The sequence below is a fragment of the Cydia splendana genome, chromosome 14, assembly GCF_910591565.1.
Source record: "Cydia splendana chromosome 14, ilCydSple1.2, whole genome shotgun sequence".
NCBI lineage: Eukaryota > Metazoa > Arthropoda > Insecta > Lepidoptera > Tortricidae > Cydia > Cydia splendana.
Window position 1 is genome coordinate 12,121,302 of NC_085973.1, and position 16,113 is coordinate 12,137,414.

Sequence of the window (16,113 nt, forward strand, 5' to 3'; positions counted from 1 at the left end):
TTCACTTGGAACTTTGGCTCTGTAACTTATCCTCGGAATATACGTACGAGTATGAGGATTTTCTGACCGGGCTTTTTGCACTGGAAGGTAGTGCTGAGACGTATTGTCACATCACCAAGCTCGAATGTCGGAATTCTCAACATTAATTGGAGAGCAAAATAACTATATCACAGTCTCTTGCAACAATGGTCAACAGAGAAAGAGAAACTGGCAGCACTCACTGAGTAACCAGCTCTAAACCCACGTAAAATTGCTTGTTTTCTGAAAGAGCTCTACTATTGTAGTGACACATCGCTTCCAAGTGAACATCATTGTAGCAATTAAGGTGTTTTGGGATTACGAGTATTCCAAACGGACAATTCCGTAAATCTACGTTAAAATGAGTGACTCTAACCTTTTAGCAACATTTTCTTGAGTTTTCTTCTAAAAAAAACATGGATCCGGTGTGAGATCACATATACCTACTCGTATGGTATCTAATGATTTAATAATCGTAAGTCGTTTTCAGAATCTTTTTTTTTTACTAGCCCATGTGTGTGTCCCACTGCTGGGCAAAGGCCTCCCCTCTCCCTTTCCAGTCCTCCCTGTGCTGAGCAAGATCCCGCCAATCCCGCTGGAATGCATCCAGGTCGTCCCGCCATCTCTTTCTCGGTCTGCCTCTGCCTCGACTACCCTGGGGATGCCAGCTAGTGGCTATTTTGGCCCATCTGTTATCATGCATCCGGCAGACATGTCCAGCCCAGTCCCACTTTAGCTTTAGTTTTTTCAGAATCTTAACTGAGCAAAATTACGTATGGCAGATTTCCCCTGAAATCGTCCTATTTGTAGAATTATCCCAAACCACTTATATTTTACATATTATGCAGCAATTACGTAGTTCATAAAAAGTCATGTAACAATTTAACCTATTTTGATATTGTCGCATTGTTTATCACTATTACACAATATTTAACAATTCATCAGTATCCGGTAATACCAAACTATCGCCGATTGTTAGCACGATAATTGCGATTTATTACCAGCACAGAACAACTGTCTTTCTCATAAGGGCAGTCAAAAATGGTAGATTAGGTACTCAAATTAATTCGGATCTTTTTAGTGTCCTTTTGTCCGATATATAGCGTTCTTACTTTCAATCTCCATCATCATCGTCAATCGATTTTAGAAGTACAGCTTCCAAACAAGCTCGTACTAATGAGTTAGAGCTCAGAACATATTTATGTAGGTACGAATAGTTTGATTGAGCGCTCAGATAGATTCGCGTTTAAAAAATGTGTACCAAGTCTCCAAGTGCAAGAGACACGAATGCTTTATATCGGACTAAACGTGATCATTAGCGCAAGACGTCCATTAGTATTCAGAATTACGCAGAGTATACTGCTCTCCTGTTTAGCCATATTAGCCCTTTTTATAAACATATGTATAAACGACAAGCACCTAGAAAATAAATTTATTCAATAATACATATAACATTGAAACTAAAGTAAGCACGAAGAATATCGTACATTTAGCCTGTTCCTATCTCTATCGCACGATTGTATTACTGTACCGCTTTTATGCCAGCGGTCAATGGCACTATGCGAGCGGGTCAGCAATATAATCATGCGTGTGCGATAGAGATAGGAAATGGCGGGTCAATGTACGAAATTCTTCATGCTAAGCGTCCTTACTTTAGATTCCGTTTAGTTCAATAATGATAACATGTTATAAAATAATGTTTAACTCTTATTTTATTTGAATATAATGGCGGTGCATATCAATTCGGTTATTAACTTACATTATTAGTAATTTATACAAAATTCGGAATGATGATAATTTGTGTAAACTTATTATATTAAATTAGAACTATGCCTAGGCTCTTCCCTAAGACATGACTAGGAATTACTCGTATTATTATTCAAGCTCTAAGTATAAAAAGCATAGTTATTCACAAATTAATACTTTCTGGCTACGATTGAGCTCCAATATTGCAGATTTTCATAATACGGACGGTCGGCAAACTATTGCAAAAAGTGCGTGCTATCAACCAAGTGCTTACCAGAGATAAGTAAAAAGGACTGCCAATCGTAAGTCGTGTTTCTTATCATTGTTGTAGGTGGCGCCACTTCTATGCTTTGATCTCTGCTTAACACCGCAACGCCTTCAGAGTGTCCAATGGATCTATCGTAATGGTACGATGCCGATGTTACGCAGATGCAAACAAGAAAGCAAGATAATCCGTGTTTACTATTCAGTTATCTCTGACGCTAACGAAAGAGCGAAATAGTGGATTATTATTATAATAAGTATAATGTCAGTCACCAATACTTAAATACGATGTTTAATAGCTAAAAGTATCATAAGCATAAAACTAACTTGGTTACATACAAAAGTCTTAAAGATATTTAAAATAATGATACTTTTTTATTAAGTACAAGTATGTATTGAGTCCTTGCCTTTTTATAAAGAGTAGTTGCAGAATTATTTTCAGTCGTATTGTGAATTGTTGCAACTAATAAATACATAAGTATCGCACGAAAGGCTACAACAAATGTTTTTTTCACAATTATATTGACTTAGATAGGTCAAATAACCTTCGTATCGGTATATCGATTTATTTTAACAAAAAATTGTGTACTAGGCTGGATCTTTTCCACTTTTACTATTCAGGTTTACCAATTGCACATATATGGAAGTTCGTTCTGTATTGTACCTAATTTACATACCTAAATCATATGTTGCCTCCACAAACAAACAATTTTCCTCTTCAATTTTCATCAATACCTACAACTTACTAGTTTCTTTGTGATTTTCGGTTAAGTTTTTCGTCGCAGCAGTTTTTAGTTAATTTCTTAAAAAAACGTATTCTAATGCACGAGGCCCTAGGCCTTACGAGGCTAAATAAAAGTAGGTACCTAATGTTTTCCTTAAATAACTTTTAAATTGACTCCATCTGTTCCGTTAGCTCGAGTATGGGGCTCTCGCTGAGCGGCAGCATTGCCGCGGTGGGCGGCAGGCTGTGGCCTTGCCAGTTTGACTGCAATTAGACACAATCATGTGATTTATACATCTCTTGAGGTATTTTAATTTTGAAAGAAAAATTGTCGATATCTTGAACACAATGTCACGTTTACACTAGACCTTTCACAATCCACAGTGGCTTTTAGCAGAAAACCTTTCTAATGTAACTCAAGCGATGTGCCGTTTTTGAAATTCTCCCGAGAACAGAGAAGTCTATCGGAAATGTTCTCTGAGATTTTTACCCTTTCGTCGCAGAAGCGATGAATTAAGACAAATACCATGGAAGCTTAAAGGCAAATACTTGCACCAATCATAGCAAAATAAAAAATAATACTAATAATTGATAAAAAACCAGGAGTAAAACAACACAAAATTGCCCAAACAAGTTATTTTAGGCAAAAGGTATACCTACACTTAACAAAAGTAAATATGTTATTCCATTTAAAAAAAATTAAGATTGTTCATAACATATTTATGATAATAAGAGAACGCTCTCGGGAAAGTTGGAAATTATCCGGCCTCGGAAAGGAATTCTTAGAAACGAGAACGTTCTCATCGGCACATCACTACATAATACCTAAATACGGCAGGCGTCCATTTCTCGAACGGTATTAGACTAATATTATTTAGTCCACGAACTGTCAAGTCGTAAGGTAACCATGGCAACATACTAATAATATTAGACTGATACGTACCGTTCGAGAAATGGGCCCCTGCACATTATTTTATTATGAAAAATCGGTGTAGCTTCCTAGTTACTGATTATCAAGTAAGCAGTTGAGCTGGTAACACTCGTGTCAAATTAGGCAAAAGGGCTGACTGTACCGGTTTTCTATACCAATACAGTAGGTACCGGAACCGGGAATCCCCGGTTCTCGCCATACAAACTCAGTAGGTAAAGCCTGACAACAGTTTATTTGACCCTCGCCATTTTGCGGATTTTCAATGGTACTAATTTCTTTTACTGGCAACAAGTACTGTTTGACAACGAACGTTGGATGTCATCGAATGTCACCGATGTACAGCTTGGCAAAAAAGAGTAGAAATTAAAAAGTGGCAGCACTGTAGTGGCGTCCCGTTTTCTTATATATATTGGTTTGAAAGGGACGACACTACAGTGTTGCCACTTTTTAATTTCTACTCTTTTTTGCCAAGCTGTAAACAAACGGAAAATATCTACGAATATATTCAAAAATAAACGGTTTCATTACAAAAATGCCAAAAAAATTACCAAAGATGCGAAAAAAATTGTAGTGAATGCAATCAAATACATACAGCTTAAAAAAGACGAAGGATTACATAGCATTCCAATAAACAATGTTTTGAAGTTGGTTGTTGACATGACCGGTATTGACATTTTATAGTGCGATTTTATTGAACTGGTTAGTTGTTTGGTTTAAACTTTAATATTTCATTTAAGGTTTATGTAGATCAACGATAAAAATCCTATAATCGAATTGGAGACTGAACGTTTTATAATCGAGGTTGGTGGTCCTGAAAGCGACACAACATCTGATGAAAATCAGACTTCGTCAGAGTCAGAAAACGAAGAATATATGTATAAATATTGAATATTTAGAATCAGATTTTGACGAATAGGTAAATTGAAAGAACCGAATTCTCTGTAAGCAATGTTTTGACATTATACGAGTATCAACATGAAGCCAATGCCCACTACCCCGACTATACATGACGTACGCACATTATTGCCATACGTAAGCTGTTTGCAGCGACACTATCTCAGGGTTAAATAAACTGTTGTCAGGCTTTAAAGAGTGTAAAGACAACGCATCGCATGCATGACTTTCCTACTGACTATTTGATACTTGAAATTCACTTCGCCCTACTAGTAATTGTCCAAATACTCGTGATGCATCTCTTTCCTTTTTTTATACCTTTGGCGTCGAATGATGGTCGATTCCAGTTCCTTCAAGTCTCTTTTGGTTAAGCGTAATTTAAAAAATTAATTGTAAAACTTGTATTTACCGTAGTTTTAGTACATGAATAAATAATTGTGCTAAATTAAAAAAAAAACTAAAGTCATTTTACATGACAGCTACGTCATATAAAAATGAACTGTCATAAAGACTATCATTTTGACGCGAGAGGTAAGTATAGTAAGCGAGCCGTACTTTCATAAAGGGGAAGTAAATTATTACATAGGTAGTTTGACAATTATAAGTCACGAGTAGGTAGGTATTCTAACATTCATCCCCTTCTAAGATGACTTCTTATTAAATTCTGGTGGGCGTGAACGGTGCACCACAAACAATGACTAATGATAATTTATAGTATGTTTGCTACTGATGCTTACTTTCATGCAATGTAAAAAACTAGCTAATAACGGTGACAAAATAAAACAATGAATCTGAAAATCATTACATTTATTTAAATAAAACTTTCTCTAAGTAAAGCTGTCACATCTTACGTACGTAACTATGATAGTTATCTCTGCAAATAATCACAAAATGTATATACAAACTTTCACAAAGGAAACAAAGTTTAACTTAAAATTTCCATAAATATTATAAATAGATACTTATTCTAAATAATAATCATGGAAGAACATTAAGTAAATAATAAATAATAAACATAGGATTCTCTTAATGTGATGTTCATAAAATATACACGTGAAATGCAACTTTTTTACAATAAATACTTGGCAAGTAAATGGAATAATAGTTAATGTGATGAAATATCTTCTCCGTCTCAATAAGGAATGAAAATTTCAGTTAGATTTAGTGCATTTGAGTACAAAATTTACAGCTTTTGTTATTAAAACTATAATTTTAAAATCGAGTGCATAAATTCACTATCTTAATATTGACACTTAACTACATCTACAATCTATTCATATGTTTTCAATTGTCGATTAATCATCGACAACGGGTGACCGTCGCAACGGTCACACAACAACAAAGTCGTCTACGCGCTAATTATTGTCATGCACTCGTCAGTAATATCATAAGTACTGTGCGATTACGTCAAGTCATGCACCCACGAAAATTTCATACCGGCAATAATTACCTACTCTAGATTTCATCACTATAATTATTATGCTACAAAACGTGTTCAGCACTACCGTGCAGTCGGTGAGGCGACATAACGCCACGGCAACAGTCGTGCAATACTAATCTACGGAGATCTAGCTAGTTGATCTGTTGGAATACCTGGAAGCAGGGCTGCGGCTGGAACAGGCCGGCGCCGCCGCTCCACTGCGCCGGCCACAGCGCGGCGTCCCCGCCCGCCACGCCCGCCAGCCCCGCGGCTTCTTCCACGCCCGCCCCCGCCCCCACCCGCGCCTCCCGCCGCTCCGAGATCTGGCACGCGCTCTGTAAACTCGACGGCAGGTTTGACCACGTCTCGTTCCCTAGCCTATCTTTATTCATTATGCTTATTTCCATCGATCCCTGATACGCGAACTTCGCCAGATCCTCGTCCTCTTTGTGCTTCGGCGACCGATTGGGTCCCTCGACTATCGCCTGGAACGCGAGGAGGTCGCGGTTTTCGGTCTCCGTCAGGGGTAGGGGCGGGAGGATCTGCTGCTGCTGGGCGATCTTGTAGCTCTGCTGCCGCAGCATCTGGCGCCGGCTGAGGCCGATCTGCAGGGAGTGCAGGGCGCCGATGTCGTGCGCGGACACGTTGGGCGGCGTCATCTGCTTCTGTAGAAGCTGTCGTTTTTGCTGGTAGAGCCGGTGCTGCATGAGCTGCTGCTGCAGCGGCGGCTTGGCTTGCGACGCGGCCCCGTGCAGTTCGGGAGGCTCCTGCAGTTGGGCGACCATCTTTGGGCTGGCCGGCATCGGCGGCGATGTACTAGAGTAGTTAAACGTTTCGGGAAGACTGATCCGTTTGGGTGTCGGATTCTTCGTGTCTAAGTAATGTGGGCTGAAGGATGCCGCGAATTGATTATGTTGTATTTGCCTTTGCGTCATCTCCTCCGCCGGAATAGAAGACTGATACTGCGTTTTTAACTTCTGAGCCTCCTTTTGGACTAGGTGGAGCTCTAGGACGCCTTTAGCTTTGCAATTCTCATTTAATCGTTGGCTGTTAAACGCTAAGGTGGTAACTTGTTGGTCGTTGGCCTGCGCCACTTGTTGTGCGACCAGTCCGTCGCTCGCTCGTCGCCCTTCTCTGAAATCGACGGGGCTTCGAGTCATTGCCCGTGTATTATTCTTATTAGCAGACTGATAGTTCAATGGATTATGCCGCGCTATGGAACCGATGCCCGGAGTTTTGCTATTATAAGAAGATATATACACGCAGGGGTGCATTGGACTCGTGTTCACGAGGGAGCTGTTTTCGTATGCGAGCTTATCTTCGTTCGACGTACAACTGGGAAGACTACTTGCTAGTTCACTAGAACAGTCCGAAAGCTGATAGTCGAGGCTTTCGAACGTGGAGAAATTGCTTTGGGATGAATCACAGCTGAGGTTTTGGCTGAGGCTTTTGTTATTAAAGAAAGTTACGACGCCGCTGCTCGAGCTGGAACTAGCGTAAGAGCTAAGCCGGTTCTGGACTCCGCTCGGAACGCTCGCGACGTCTTCCATATCCGTCTCACAACCCTCATCCGTCGACGATGAATACTGTTGTTGAAATTTTGTCGCATCTGCCGCGTTACTTTGAAGATTCGGACCGGAGTAAGTCTGCGTTGTAGTATACCTATTCAATGAAAACTTGCTATCCGGCCTGTACAGAGTATTTGGAATCAGGTCACTAGTTGCTGTGGAAGTCGTGGCATTTCCATCGGAACTAGATATAGGAGGCAATACTGTGCTTTGTAAATACGAGTAGGCTGGGAGATGGTGATTCATGTAGTCTTTAAACGGCGGAGTGCTAGATTGCAAGCGACTTAGATCTTGTTGTTGCGCTTGTGAGACGAGCCTGCTTGATTCAAGAGGCTTTGGTTGCTCTAAAACACCTAGTTTAGCTTCCGCTAGCTGCGTTGGTATAGGACTAGTACTTAAGTTCAAAGTCCCTTTGAGAGGTAAAGGAGACTGTTGCAAGGTATTCATAAGTTTTGCTGCTTCAGAACACATAGTAAACGTCGTCGAACTTGGCAGTTTCATAGTTTCTACACTAAAATTAGTCGCCGACGCTGAATTTTGAAGGAAATTCGCTATTAGATTGTGGTCTGTCGCTGACGAACTTCTTCCGCCGTCTATCGCGCATTTGGAATCAAAACTCGATGACGTCAAAAGCCTAGTGCCGTCGGCAATGCTCTTGCCGGTGTCGGGTCCGACCGTGGTCGATTGCTGGAGCAGTCTCCGACAGTCCTCACTGGATTGTTTCAGGATGTTCTGCTGCTGTTCGTATGTGGAAGCCAGCAGCCTGTGTGTCGGGACGCCGTCATTTAACTTAGCACCTAGCCTCTGCGTGGACTGAGTGACGTCATTGTTTCTCATGCAGAGAAGCCTCGCGGATTCTGTTTCATGACTCCGACTTGAGCCTACGTCGAGGTTGCCGACTAGAAAGCTCCTGTGCGTATCCGAGGGGTCGGAGTTTCGTTGGAGCAGTCTTTGTTCAGTCATGTTGACGCCCGCTAGAGACAGTAGGCGCTGGGTTTCGGAGGAGGACGAGTCGGCCGAGGTAGCGGATATCATCGGGGGCGCTCTGCTAAACTCTCGCGACTGAGGATCGCCGGCGTGTAATGTTCTGTAAGCAAGCAAAAAGCAGACTTTAACATCATATCCATCAATGACTATAGTTTAAAATAAAATAAGGGTTTATTTATTAATTAAGTATGTTATAGTTGATCCTAACCTCAAGTCGTTCAAAACGAACTTATAAGGGGGAAATCCAAAAATCCCAACCAAAAAAACGCTGCTTCTCATAGGTACGAAGGTTGCGGGAGGTCGACGCCAGCAAGACAGGAGTGAGGCGTGAAAAGGAAGAGGAGGACCTTTACACAGCGGGGACAGTTCAGGCACTTTGAACAAAAAAAAACAAAAATAATTACATGACTACCTACCATAATACACAACTTTGCAAAGGCAGGCTTTCCTGAGTACCTATTCATCAAAGATTACTTGGTACAGCTATACTGTGGCTATTAAGGTTGAAATAAATTTAAACTTTATTAGTACTCTTTTAGTCTTGTTATTTACTCCGTTAATCTACACAGAATCACTGATCAATTGATCAGTCCTAATCCAATTAGTGTAGCTATAAGTAGGTAATTTTGGTAAATTGGTTAGCTCGGGCCCTTTGTCAATATTTTAGAAGTTATACCTATGTACTCCGGCTGTGGTGTCATTTCCCGCACAAACAGGATCAATTATTGAATTTTTTAAATATATTTTCGGGTAAGACAATTTCGTTACTAGAGGCGCGAACTAACAAAGCTGGCATGCCAGAGTAGTTATACTAATCAATCCAACCCTTTTTTGTGACAACAAAATGGCACTCAAGTCAGGTACATATATTAGACTTTGGCGAGCGCTTGGTTGGATAAATACGCAGAAGATATATTATTGTTTTAATTACCTATTCTGCTGCTCCCTCCTAGCGTCATGCAGTTCCCTGGCGAGCGCTTGGTCGGCCACGGAAGACGGCCGCCGCGAGGGTCTCCTGTCTTGGCTGACTGAACCACTTGCAGCCCTGGCTCGCAATCGTTCTAGCAGGAGAAGGTAGATCGCTGCGTGGTGGTCGTAGCTGTTTGAGCGGAGGCTCTGGAAAATAATTGTTAACAATTGAGAATTGATAGGAAATTAGAATTATTGATGTGGGAAAACTCAGGTCACTCCCATGAATCTATATGTAAAGCAGATTGAGCTCTACGATCAAATGCGAGACCGAAATACGAATCAATTTAGACGATTGTATCTCGTTTTGATTACGGTATTGACGACGTCGTTTGACAGTAAGGCCAACGTTACAAAGAGCAATTTGGTTGGTGGTTTGATGCTCTCTTTCGGATCTTTTTCTCTGGTGCCTGACCTGAGATTTAATTTTGTTCCCTAGTCAATAAATATTAGCACTTAAATATATTTTTGATATAAAAAATGAGTACCTACATAACATTTTGAAAACATACTGATTATTTTCTTTAATAAATCTACATTATAAGAAATCTTTGTGTTATTTATTGATTAGGAATCAAAATTAAACCTCAGGTAAGAACTTAATTAAATGATGTGGTACTACTAAACGAAATTAATAACTAGCTTAAATCTAAAATAGGCCCTTGAGGCATTGTACCAAGGATGCTGGCGGCATTTCCTCGCTGTATCGCAATGCTGATACGTTGTGCGAGGTAGCCGCCAGCTCTTCGGTCACCAGTTACGTCAACCAGACGCTTCGCGATTTCTGCGAACAACTTATGCGCGCTGGGACCCCATGGACCTCCGCCCGCTTTTACAGTAGTCCGTTGGAGGTGGGACGGTGCCAGTGTGTCTACGCAGGTAGCATTAAATGATTAATTATTTAATCAAATTTGGAGTCATTTCCACATTATTGCGAGCAATGACGCCAATTTGTCCGATCTCTGCCTATGATAAACTGCCTTGAGTGATTATAATTAGCAAATAAACAACAGTACTATTCGGGATACATGTAGATCCGTAGTCACTTCTAGTTCCTAACTATTATAGACACTGAACAGTCCCGCGAAAGTTATACCTAGTAAAATTTATAAGCAATGACATACATAAAAACTACGTGAGAGTGATTTCTCTGTAGCCGTGTCTTTGTTCGGAAGAAACAAGAGGTTAAGTTGAGCTCCGAACGTCATCTGGGGGCCTACCGCTAACCACGTTAGACGTGTTACCTCCTCTGTCGCACTTGTTACACTTGTAAATTCGTACGTAAGTGTGACAGGGAGGCAACACGTCGAACGTGCCCTCTGCAGTTGGCACTAAGCCGTCGCTTCGTGAACGTCACTGACCTCGCTAGGGTTCAACTCGCGCTAGCAAATACCGTGTCACCTAGAAATCATTATTAGAGAGGAACAATCTCAACTCGTAACAGTCAGAGAACCTGACACTGTTCTGTTACGCGCGTGCCTTTTTTAAAACTTTCGACTGGGTCAACTCGGAATATTTACGTATTAAATAAATATATGTACTGACATCTGTACATGCAAAGACATATAAACATTAGTGTCAGTATCTCTTATAGACAATTTAGCGCGTTATTCCACACGAATGCTTGAATTAAGTGTATACTCAATCGTGCGAAATTATACCTAATGCTAAATTCTTATTACATTTTCTACGAGTAGGTATGTCATTATATTTATTTATGTCACGGGCTTTGCATTTACTTGAACACCTCGCACTACTCTACCTAATGACTTTAGAATGAATTAAGTATTTAGACTATTTGGATTAAATTAAATCGATTAAATGAGATCGGCATGTCGTCATGTATGGATCAGAGTGTTGGGCCCTAAAGGTGACGGATGAAAAGAGATTGCATGTAGCGGAGATGCGAATGTTAAGATGGATGTGTGGCGTGACGAGAATGGATAGGATAAGGAATGAGTATATAAGAGGAAGCCTGAAAGTTGCACCCATAACAGAAAAAGTAAGGGCAAATCGCCTAGCATGGTACGGGCATGTGATGCGGAGGGATGAAAGTCATGTGACGAGAAAGGTATTACGAATGAATGTGGAGGGAAGTACGAGGAAAGGAAAACCGAGGAAAAGGTGGATGGACTGTGTGAGAGATGATATGAAACGAACGCAAGTGAATGATGAAATAACGGGCGACAGAGAGGTGTGGAAGAGAAAGACATGCTGCGCCGACCCCAAGTGAATGGGACAAGGGCAAGAGAATGATGATGAAATGAGATCGGCATTTCTGAGCATATTTGTTTTGTTTACTGTTGAGCTACTTAAGCAATGCTCGATTACCTATGGTTCTCAATCTGTTGCTGTCGGTGAGAATGCAAAGATAACGAATTGAATTGATCTTCGCCGGGTCCATCTCCGAGCTGTCATAAGCCTGAGAATCTCTCGTAAGGGCATGAGGAAAAATGACCGTAGAGAGAAGTCTACCCGGCGAAGATCAATTCAATTCGTTATCTTTGTATTCTCTCTCTTTGATTTTCAGAGTCCTACTCGATCCGACTTAGCTCTCGAGCTACTCTAAATTTAATAGGTTGGGTATTCGAGCCTACCTCTTTGGTTTTAACAGGGTCGATCCCCAAGCTCTGCATGAGCCTGAGCACCTGCTCGTTAGGGTCCGAAGGCACGTGCGCGGGGCTCCGCGCCGGGTCTTGCGCCGCCGCGGGCGCCGTGTAGGGCTCCGCTGCCATCCACCGGTGCTTCTTGATCTGCTCGATCGTGTACCGCTTCATCGGCTCCAGGACTAGCATCTTGCGGATTAACGATTCGCAATCTGAAAATAAATAAGGGTACTTAATAGAATATTCATACCTTTTGTTTCTAAGTTCAACAAAAATCGTGATGGTTATTATTTAAGCTAAGGACCGCGCGCCTTTGTTCAATAATTAAAAAACATCGATTTCTGTATGCATTTTTTCTTAAACAGTCAACTTTGGAATGTGATAATGATAACCAGTTAGCTACACCACACCAGGGTTGATTTGTTTTATTAAACTTAAAAATGTAATAAACCATAATTTTAAACTAAAAAAAAGTCGGTTCAAAAGAACGTTCGCCTTAACATGTGACCCAGACGTAGGATTTCACTAAGTAGATTAATTGCGTTCGGTTTTTATATCAGTAGGTAATTTTGACATTATTCGCTCTTATGGTATTAGCTCTTTACATTAACCAATATTCCCTAAAGTAAAAATGGTTTTTGATTACCTACGCTCAAGTAATCCGTAAAAGGGATCTATCTAGTCTAGTAACCTCATCCCGTCAGCCTCGAAACCGTGTCACTAGACCGACGACCCGAAGTTAAAATGACAAAGGTCACCGCCGTGCGCTACCCACTTAGGGCGTAAGAACGCGCAGGTACCTATTTAACTCTTTTGAGTATTCGTTAAAAAAGAATATTATTAGTACCTCTACCTACGTTGCTTAATAACGGGCATTTATTCAGTGTCTTTAATAAGTCCTTTAAAATCGCTTTACAGCTGTTCGGACGTCCTAAAGTTTATTCACATTTAATTAGATGAAAATAATATTTATGTAGGCATATTTTAAATACCTAAAATACTAGTTTGCTACATTATCCTCTGTACCTAACTTAGGTCACCTCGGAAACTTAATCGCAGGGAATATTGAGCTAACATTTACTTTTAATCTAAGTTACGTAACTACTGCAAGCCCAGACCCAATCAACAAGTCATGCGTGATATTGGTGCTAGCGTAACATTAGTTATCCCGCATCGCTACCCGCCATAATATAGTCCGGTGGAAATAGAAGGGTTTCAAAATAAATAATGAACTGAAACTGTACTGTAAATATGATTTGGAGGTTCTAAAAGTACTTAGTATTAGTTTTACGTCATGGTGGTGGTGGCGGGTTACAAAGGTTTTCAATTCCCATTGCTCACCAAACGCATTATTTCAGGCGGAGCCAGTGTAAAGCTGATCTCTCTGAGGTTGGTAACAATGTGAACATGTCTTATACTTGTTCGATGGAAGCAAATGCTCGTTAAGCTATGGGTGTAGCAGTCAAGGTGACAGAAAGCATGGAAAGGTCAGGGGCCGCGATACATTGACGTCATGCGATGTTCATGACACTGGAACAGACGATCCTAATTCGGTGGAAGCGTGAGATTGCTCAACGCGTAGCAAGCGTAGACTACAAAGCTATTCAAATTAAGGCAAGCTGTTCAACAATCTAGGTTTTTCATAATTGTCAGCGTAATTCTTAATTATTACGTTCTGAAATCCTAAATAGAAGCAAAGTTTTTTTTGTAACTAACTAATTAACCATCGTGAGAATTGTGTGTAGCGAACTACACAAATCCGGTACCTATTTACTCAATTGTGAACTCTGACGCACAACGTTAACTTTCAATCATATTCATATCCTTTCAATCATTTTTTAAAACGTGAAAAAAAAACGAGGTACTTACTTTTAACTGTAATGTTTTTCTGTTCTACATTAAATGAAGACACTAATAGTTTTTTAATGTTTAGGTGGCAGTTAGACAAAAGACCGTAGGTGTAGCTATTGTAGTAGTAGCACAGAATAAATAATAGGACTAGGTACAGAAGACTCACTCTCTAACAAAACGCGTCTGTTACGATCAGCACAGATATGGCCGCTAGGTGGCGACAGCGCCACGCGCGGCTTATGGCTTTCCCCAAAATTGAGCCGAACCATGGTATAATAATATACTCCGCCTGGTACTCCATTCCGAGATTCGCGTATGACCTAACTGACACGCGCCTACGTCATCATGCTGTTTACAGGTTCTCAAACTTTGAAATGTGGGAGAATTTTAACCAACGGTGAAAATTATTTTAACGGCATTAATTTTAAGTTATACATGTAGAAACATAGTAAAACAAAACAAATCTAATGTATTAAATTAAACTTTATTTATCTATACAAGACAAACGTTTAAAAAACTAATTCACAGTTACACATGAATTACCAAGTTTACGACGTGAAAAGTTTGGAAAACACTGCGACTGCTGACACTGAGCGAGAAGGAAATAACAATTAACACGCGTTCGACAAGGATGACGGTCAGGGCATGAAGTTATCTAGATCCGAATTGTCAAATGTGCACAGCGCTATCCTGTGTTGCCAGTAGTATAAACAGAATTACTTACCCGAAAGTCTAAAATTTCTTTCGTGAATCGGAAGATATTGCTAACGAGTAATTAAAAATGACGTGTTATTGTAAAATTTAAGCTAAAATACATATAAATGAAAATTATAAAATTATAAAGAAATATTTTAACTTATTAACCATAGGTATAATGTACCCATGTAACATGTTATGTTGAAATAAAGTGGCAATGTTATTGTGACGTAGGCCCGTGTCACTCTGGGAATGGAAGACCATGTTTTATTAGACCATGAGCCGAACGGATGTACTTTTAGCTACCTGTAGCAAAGCGACGAAATCGCGGAGTGCGCCACGCCTGGTAGTAGCTATTCAACGCAAAACACTAGCAGTAGGTAGCTATATAGCGTAGAACACTAGGTATACAGGAATTAGAGCAGTAAAAGTTCTTTACATGCGCTCGAACTATATTTAGTTCCTAATGCTAACTGAATGAACTTGATAATGGAATTATTACCGCGCAAGGTGAGGTTTGACGGCACGGCAGTACAAAAAGTACGCATTCGATCTGCGAGTGACGCACGACGCTGCCTGTAAGAACACCTAGGCGTGACACTCCACGTAGGTATTACTTATTAGCACATAGTCTTAACTTAAACGCTACCTCATTCACCTAAGTTGCAACTACACTTAGGACGATGACGGTCAGTTTTTTTACAAATATTGTTAAGTATTCTGAACCTATCGTAATCTAAATTGACTAATTAGTTAAGTGTGTCGGGCGATATGAAGACGCATTCCGTTTTAATTATAAAACGTCTACTTTGAATACGTTAGTGTTATGTCCATTCATTCCGATCATGCGTCATCCAATCGGAAATTAATTGCTTTCATCTGCTGCAAGTGAATGACGCTCGCTGAGAAATAAATAAACCGCCCCAAAAATAATCTAAAGTAAATAATTTAATCGCAGCACTCGATAGATTCGATCGGCAGTGACGAATTCGATTATAAATATTCGCCAAACAGTTTTCGCACTCTGGATTTAGATCGTACGCGTCCAAATCCTGCACTTAACGAAAACAAAACAAGACGGGAATCAACCGGGAGTAATTTCGTACCTACTATTTTATTTACCTTCCTTTACTTCTAAAATAAAGTCGATGAGTAGTGGAATTCGCCAGTCGATGCTATTAATAATCGTTTGGACGCAAATATCGCGTGCTGTGCTTGACCATTGACGCAATAGCGGCAAAAATGTGCGGGTGTTATTTAATAAGTATGGAAAGCCGACCGGGCAAGGCGCCTGGGCGGCGGGATTAGCTGATCCCTAGTAGATTAATTGCTAAGGAATGGAATTCGCTTCAATCGTCTGTAAGTATTCGCTAATAAATACAATCGAAGACTATTTATTACTTAACAGGCGCTACATCTTTGCATTCATCTTCACTTAT

General features: G+C 40.3%; 1 protein-coding gene across 1 annotated transcript in view; it reads right to left on the reverse strand.

The window, feature by feature from the left end:
* Window positions 1-5,369: 5,369 nt before the first annotated feature.
* The window catches only part of LOC134796688 (serine/threonine-protein kinase SIK2), a 65,981-nt gene continuing 55,237 nt past the window's right edge, over window positions 5,370-16,113 (reverse strand). Inside the window, exons 7-9 of the mRNA XM_063768856.1 lie at window positions 12,119-12,339; window positions 9,484-9,668; window positions 5,370-8,652 (exon numbers count right to left, since the gene is read on the reverse strand). Of these exons, the coding sequence (XP_063624926.1) occupies window positions 6,150-8,652; window positions 9,484-9,668; window positions 12,119-12,339 (2,909 nt within the window). The 3' untranslated portion in view covers window positions 5,370-6,149. The remainder of the gene's footprint in view (window positions 8,653-9,483; window positions 9,669-12,118; window positions 12,340-16,113) is intronic.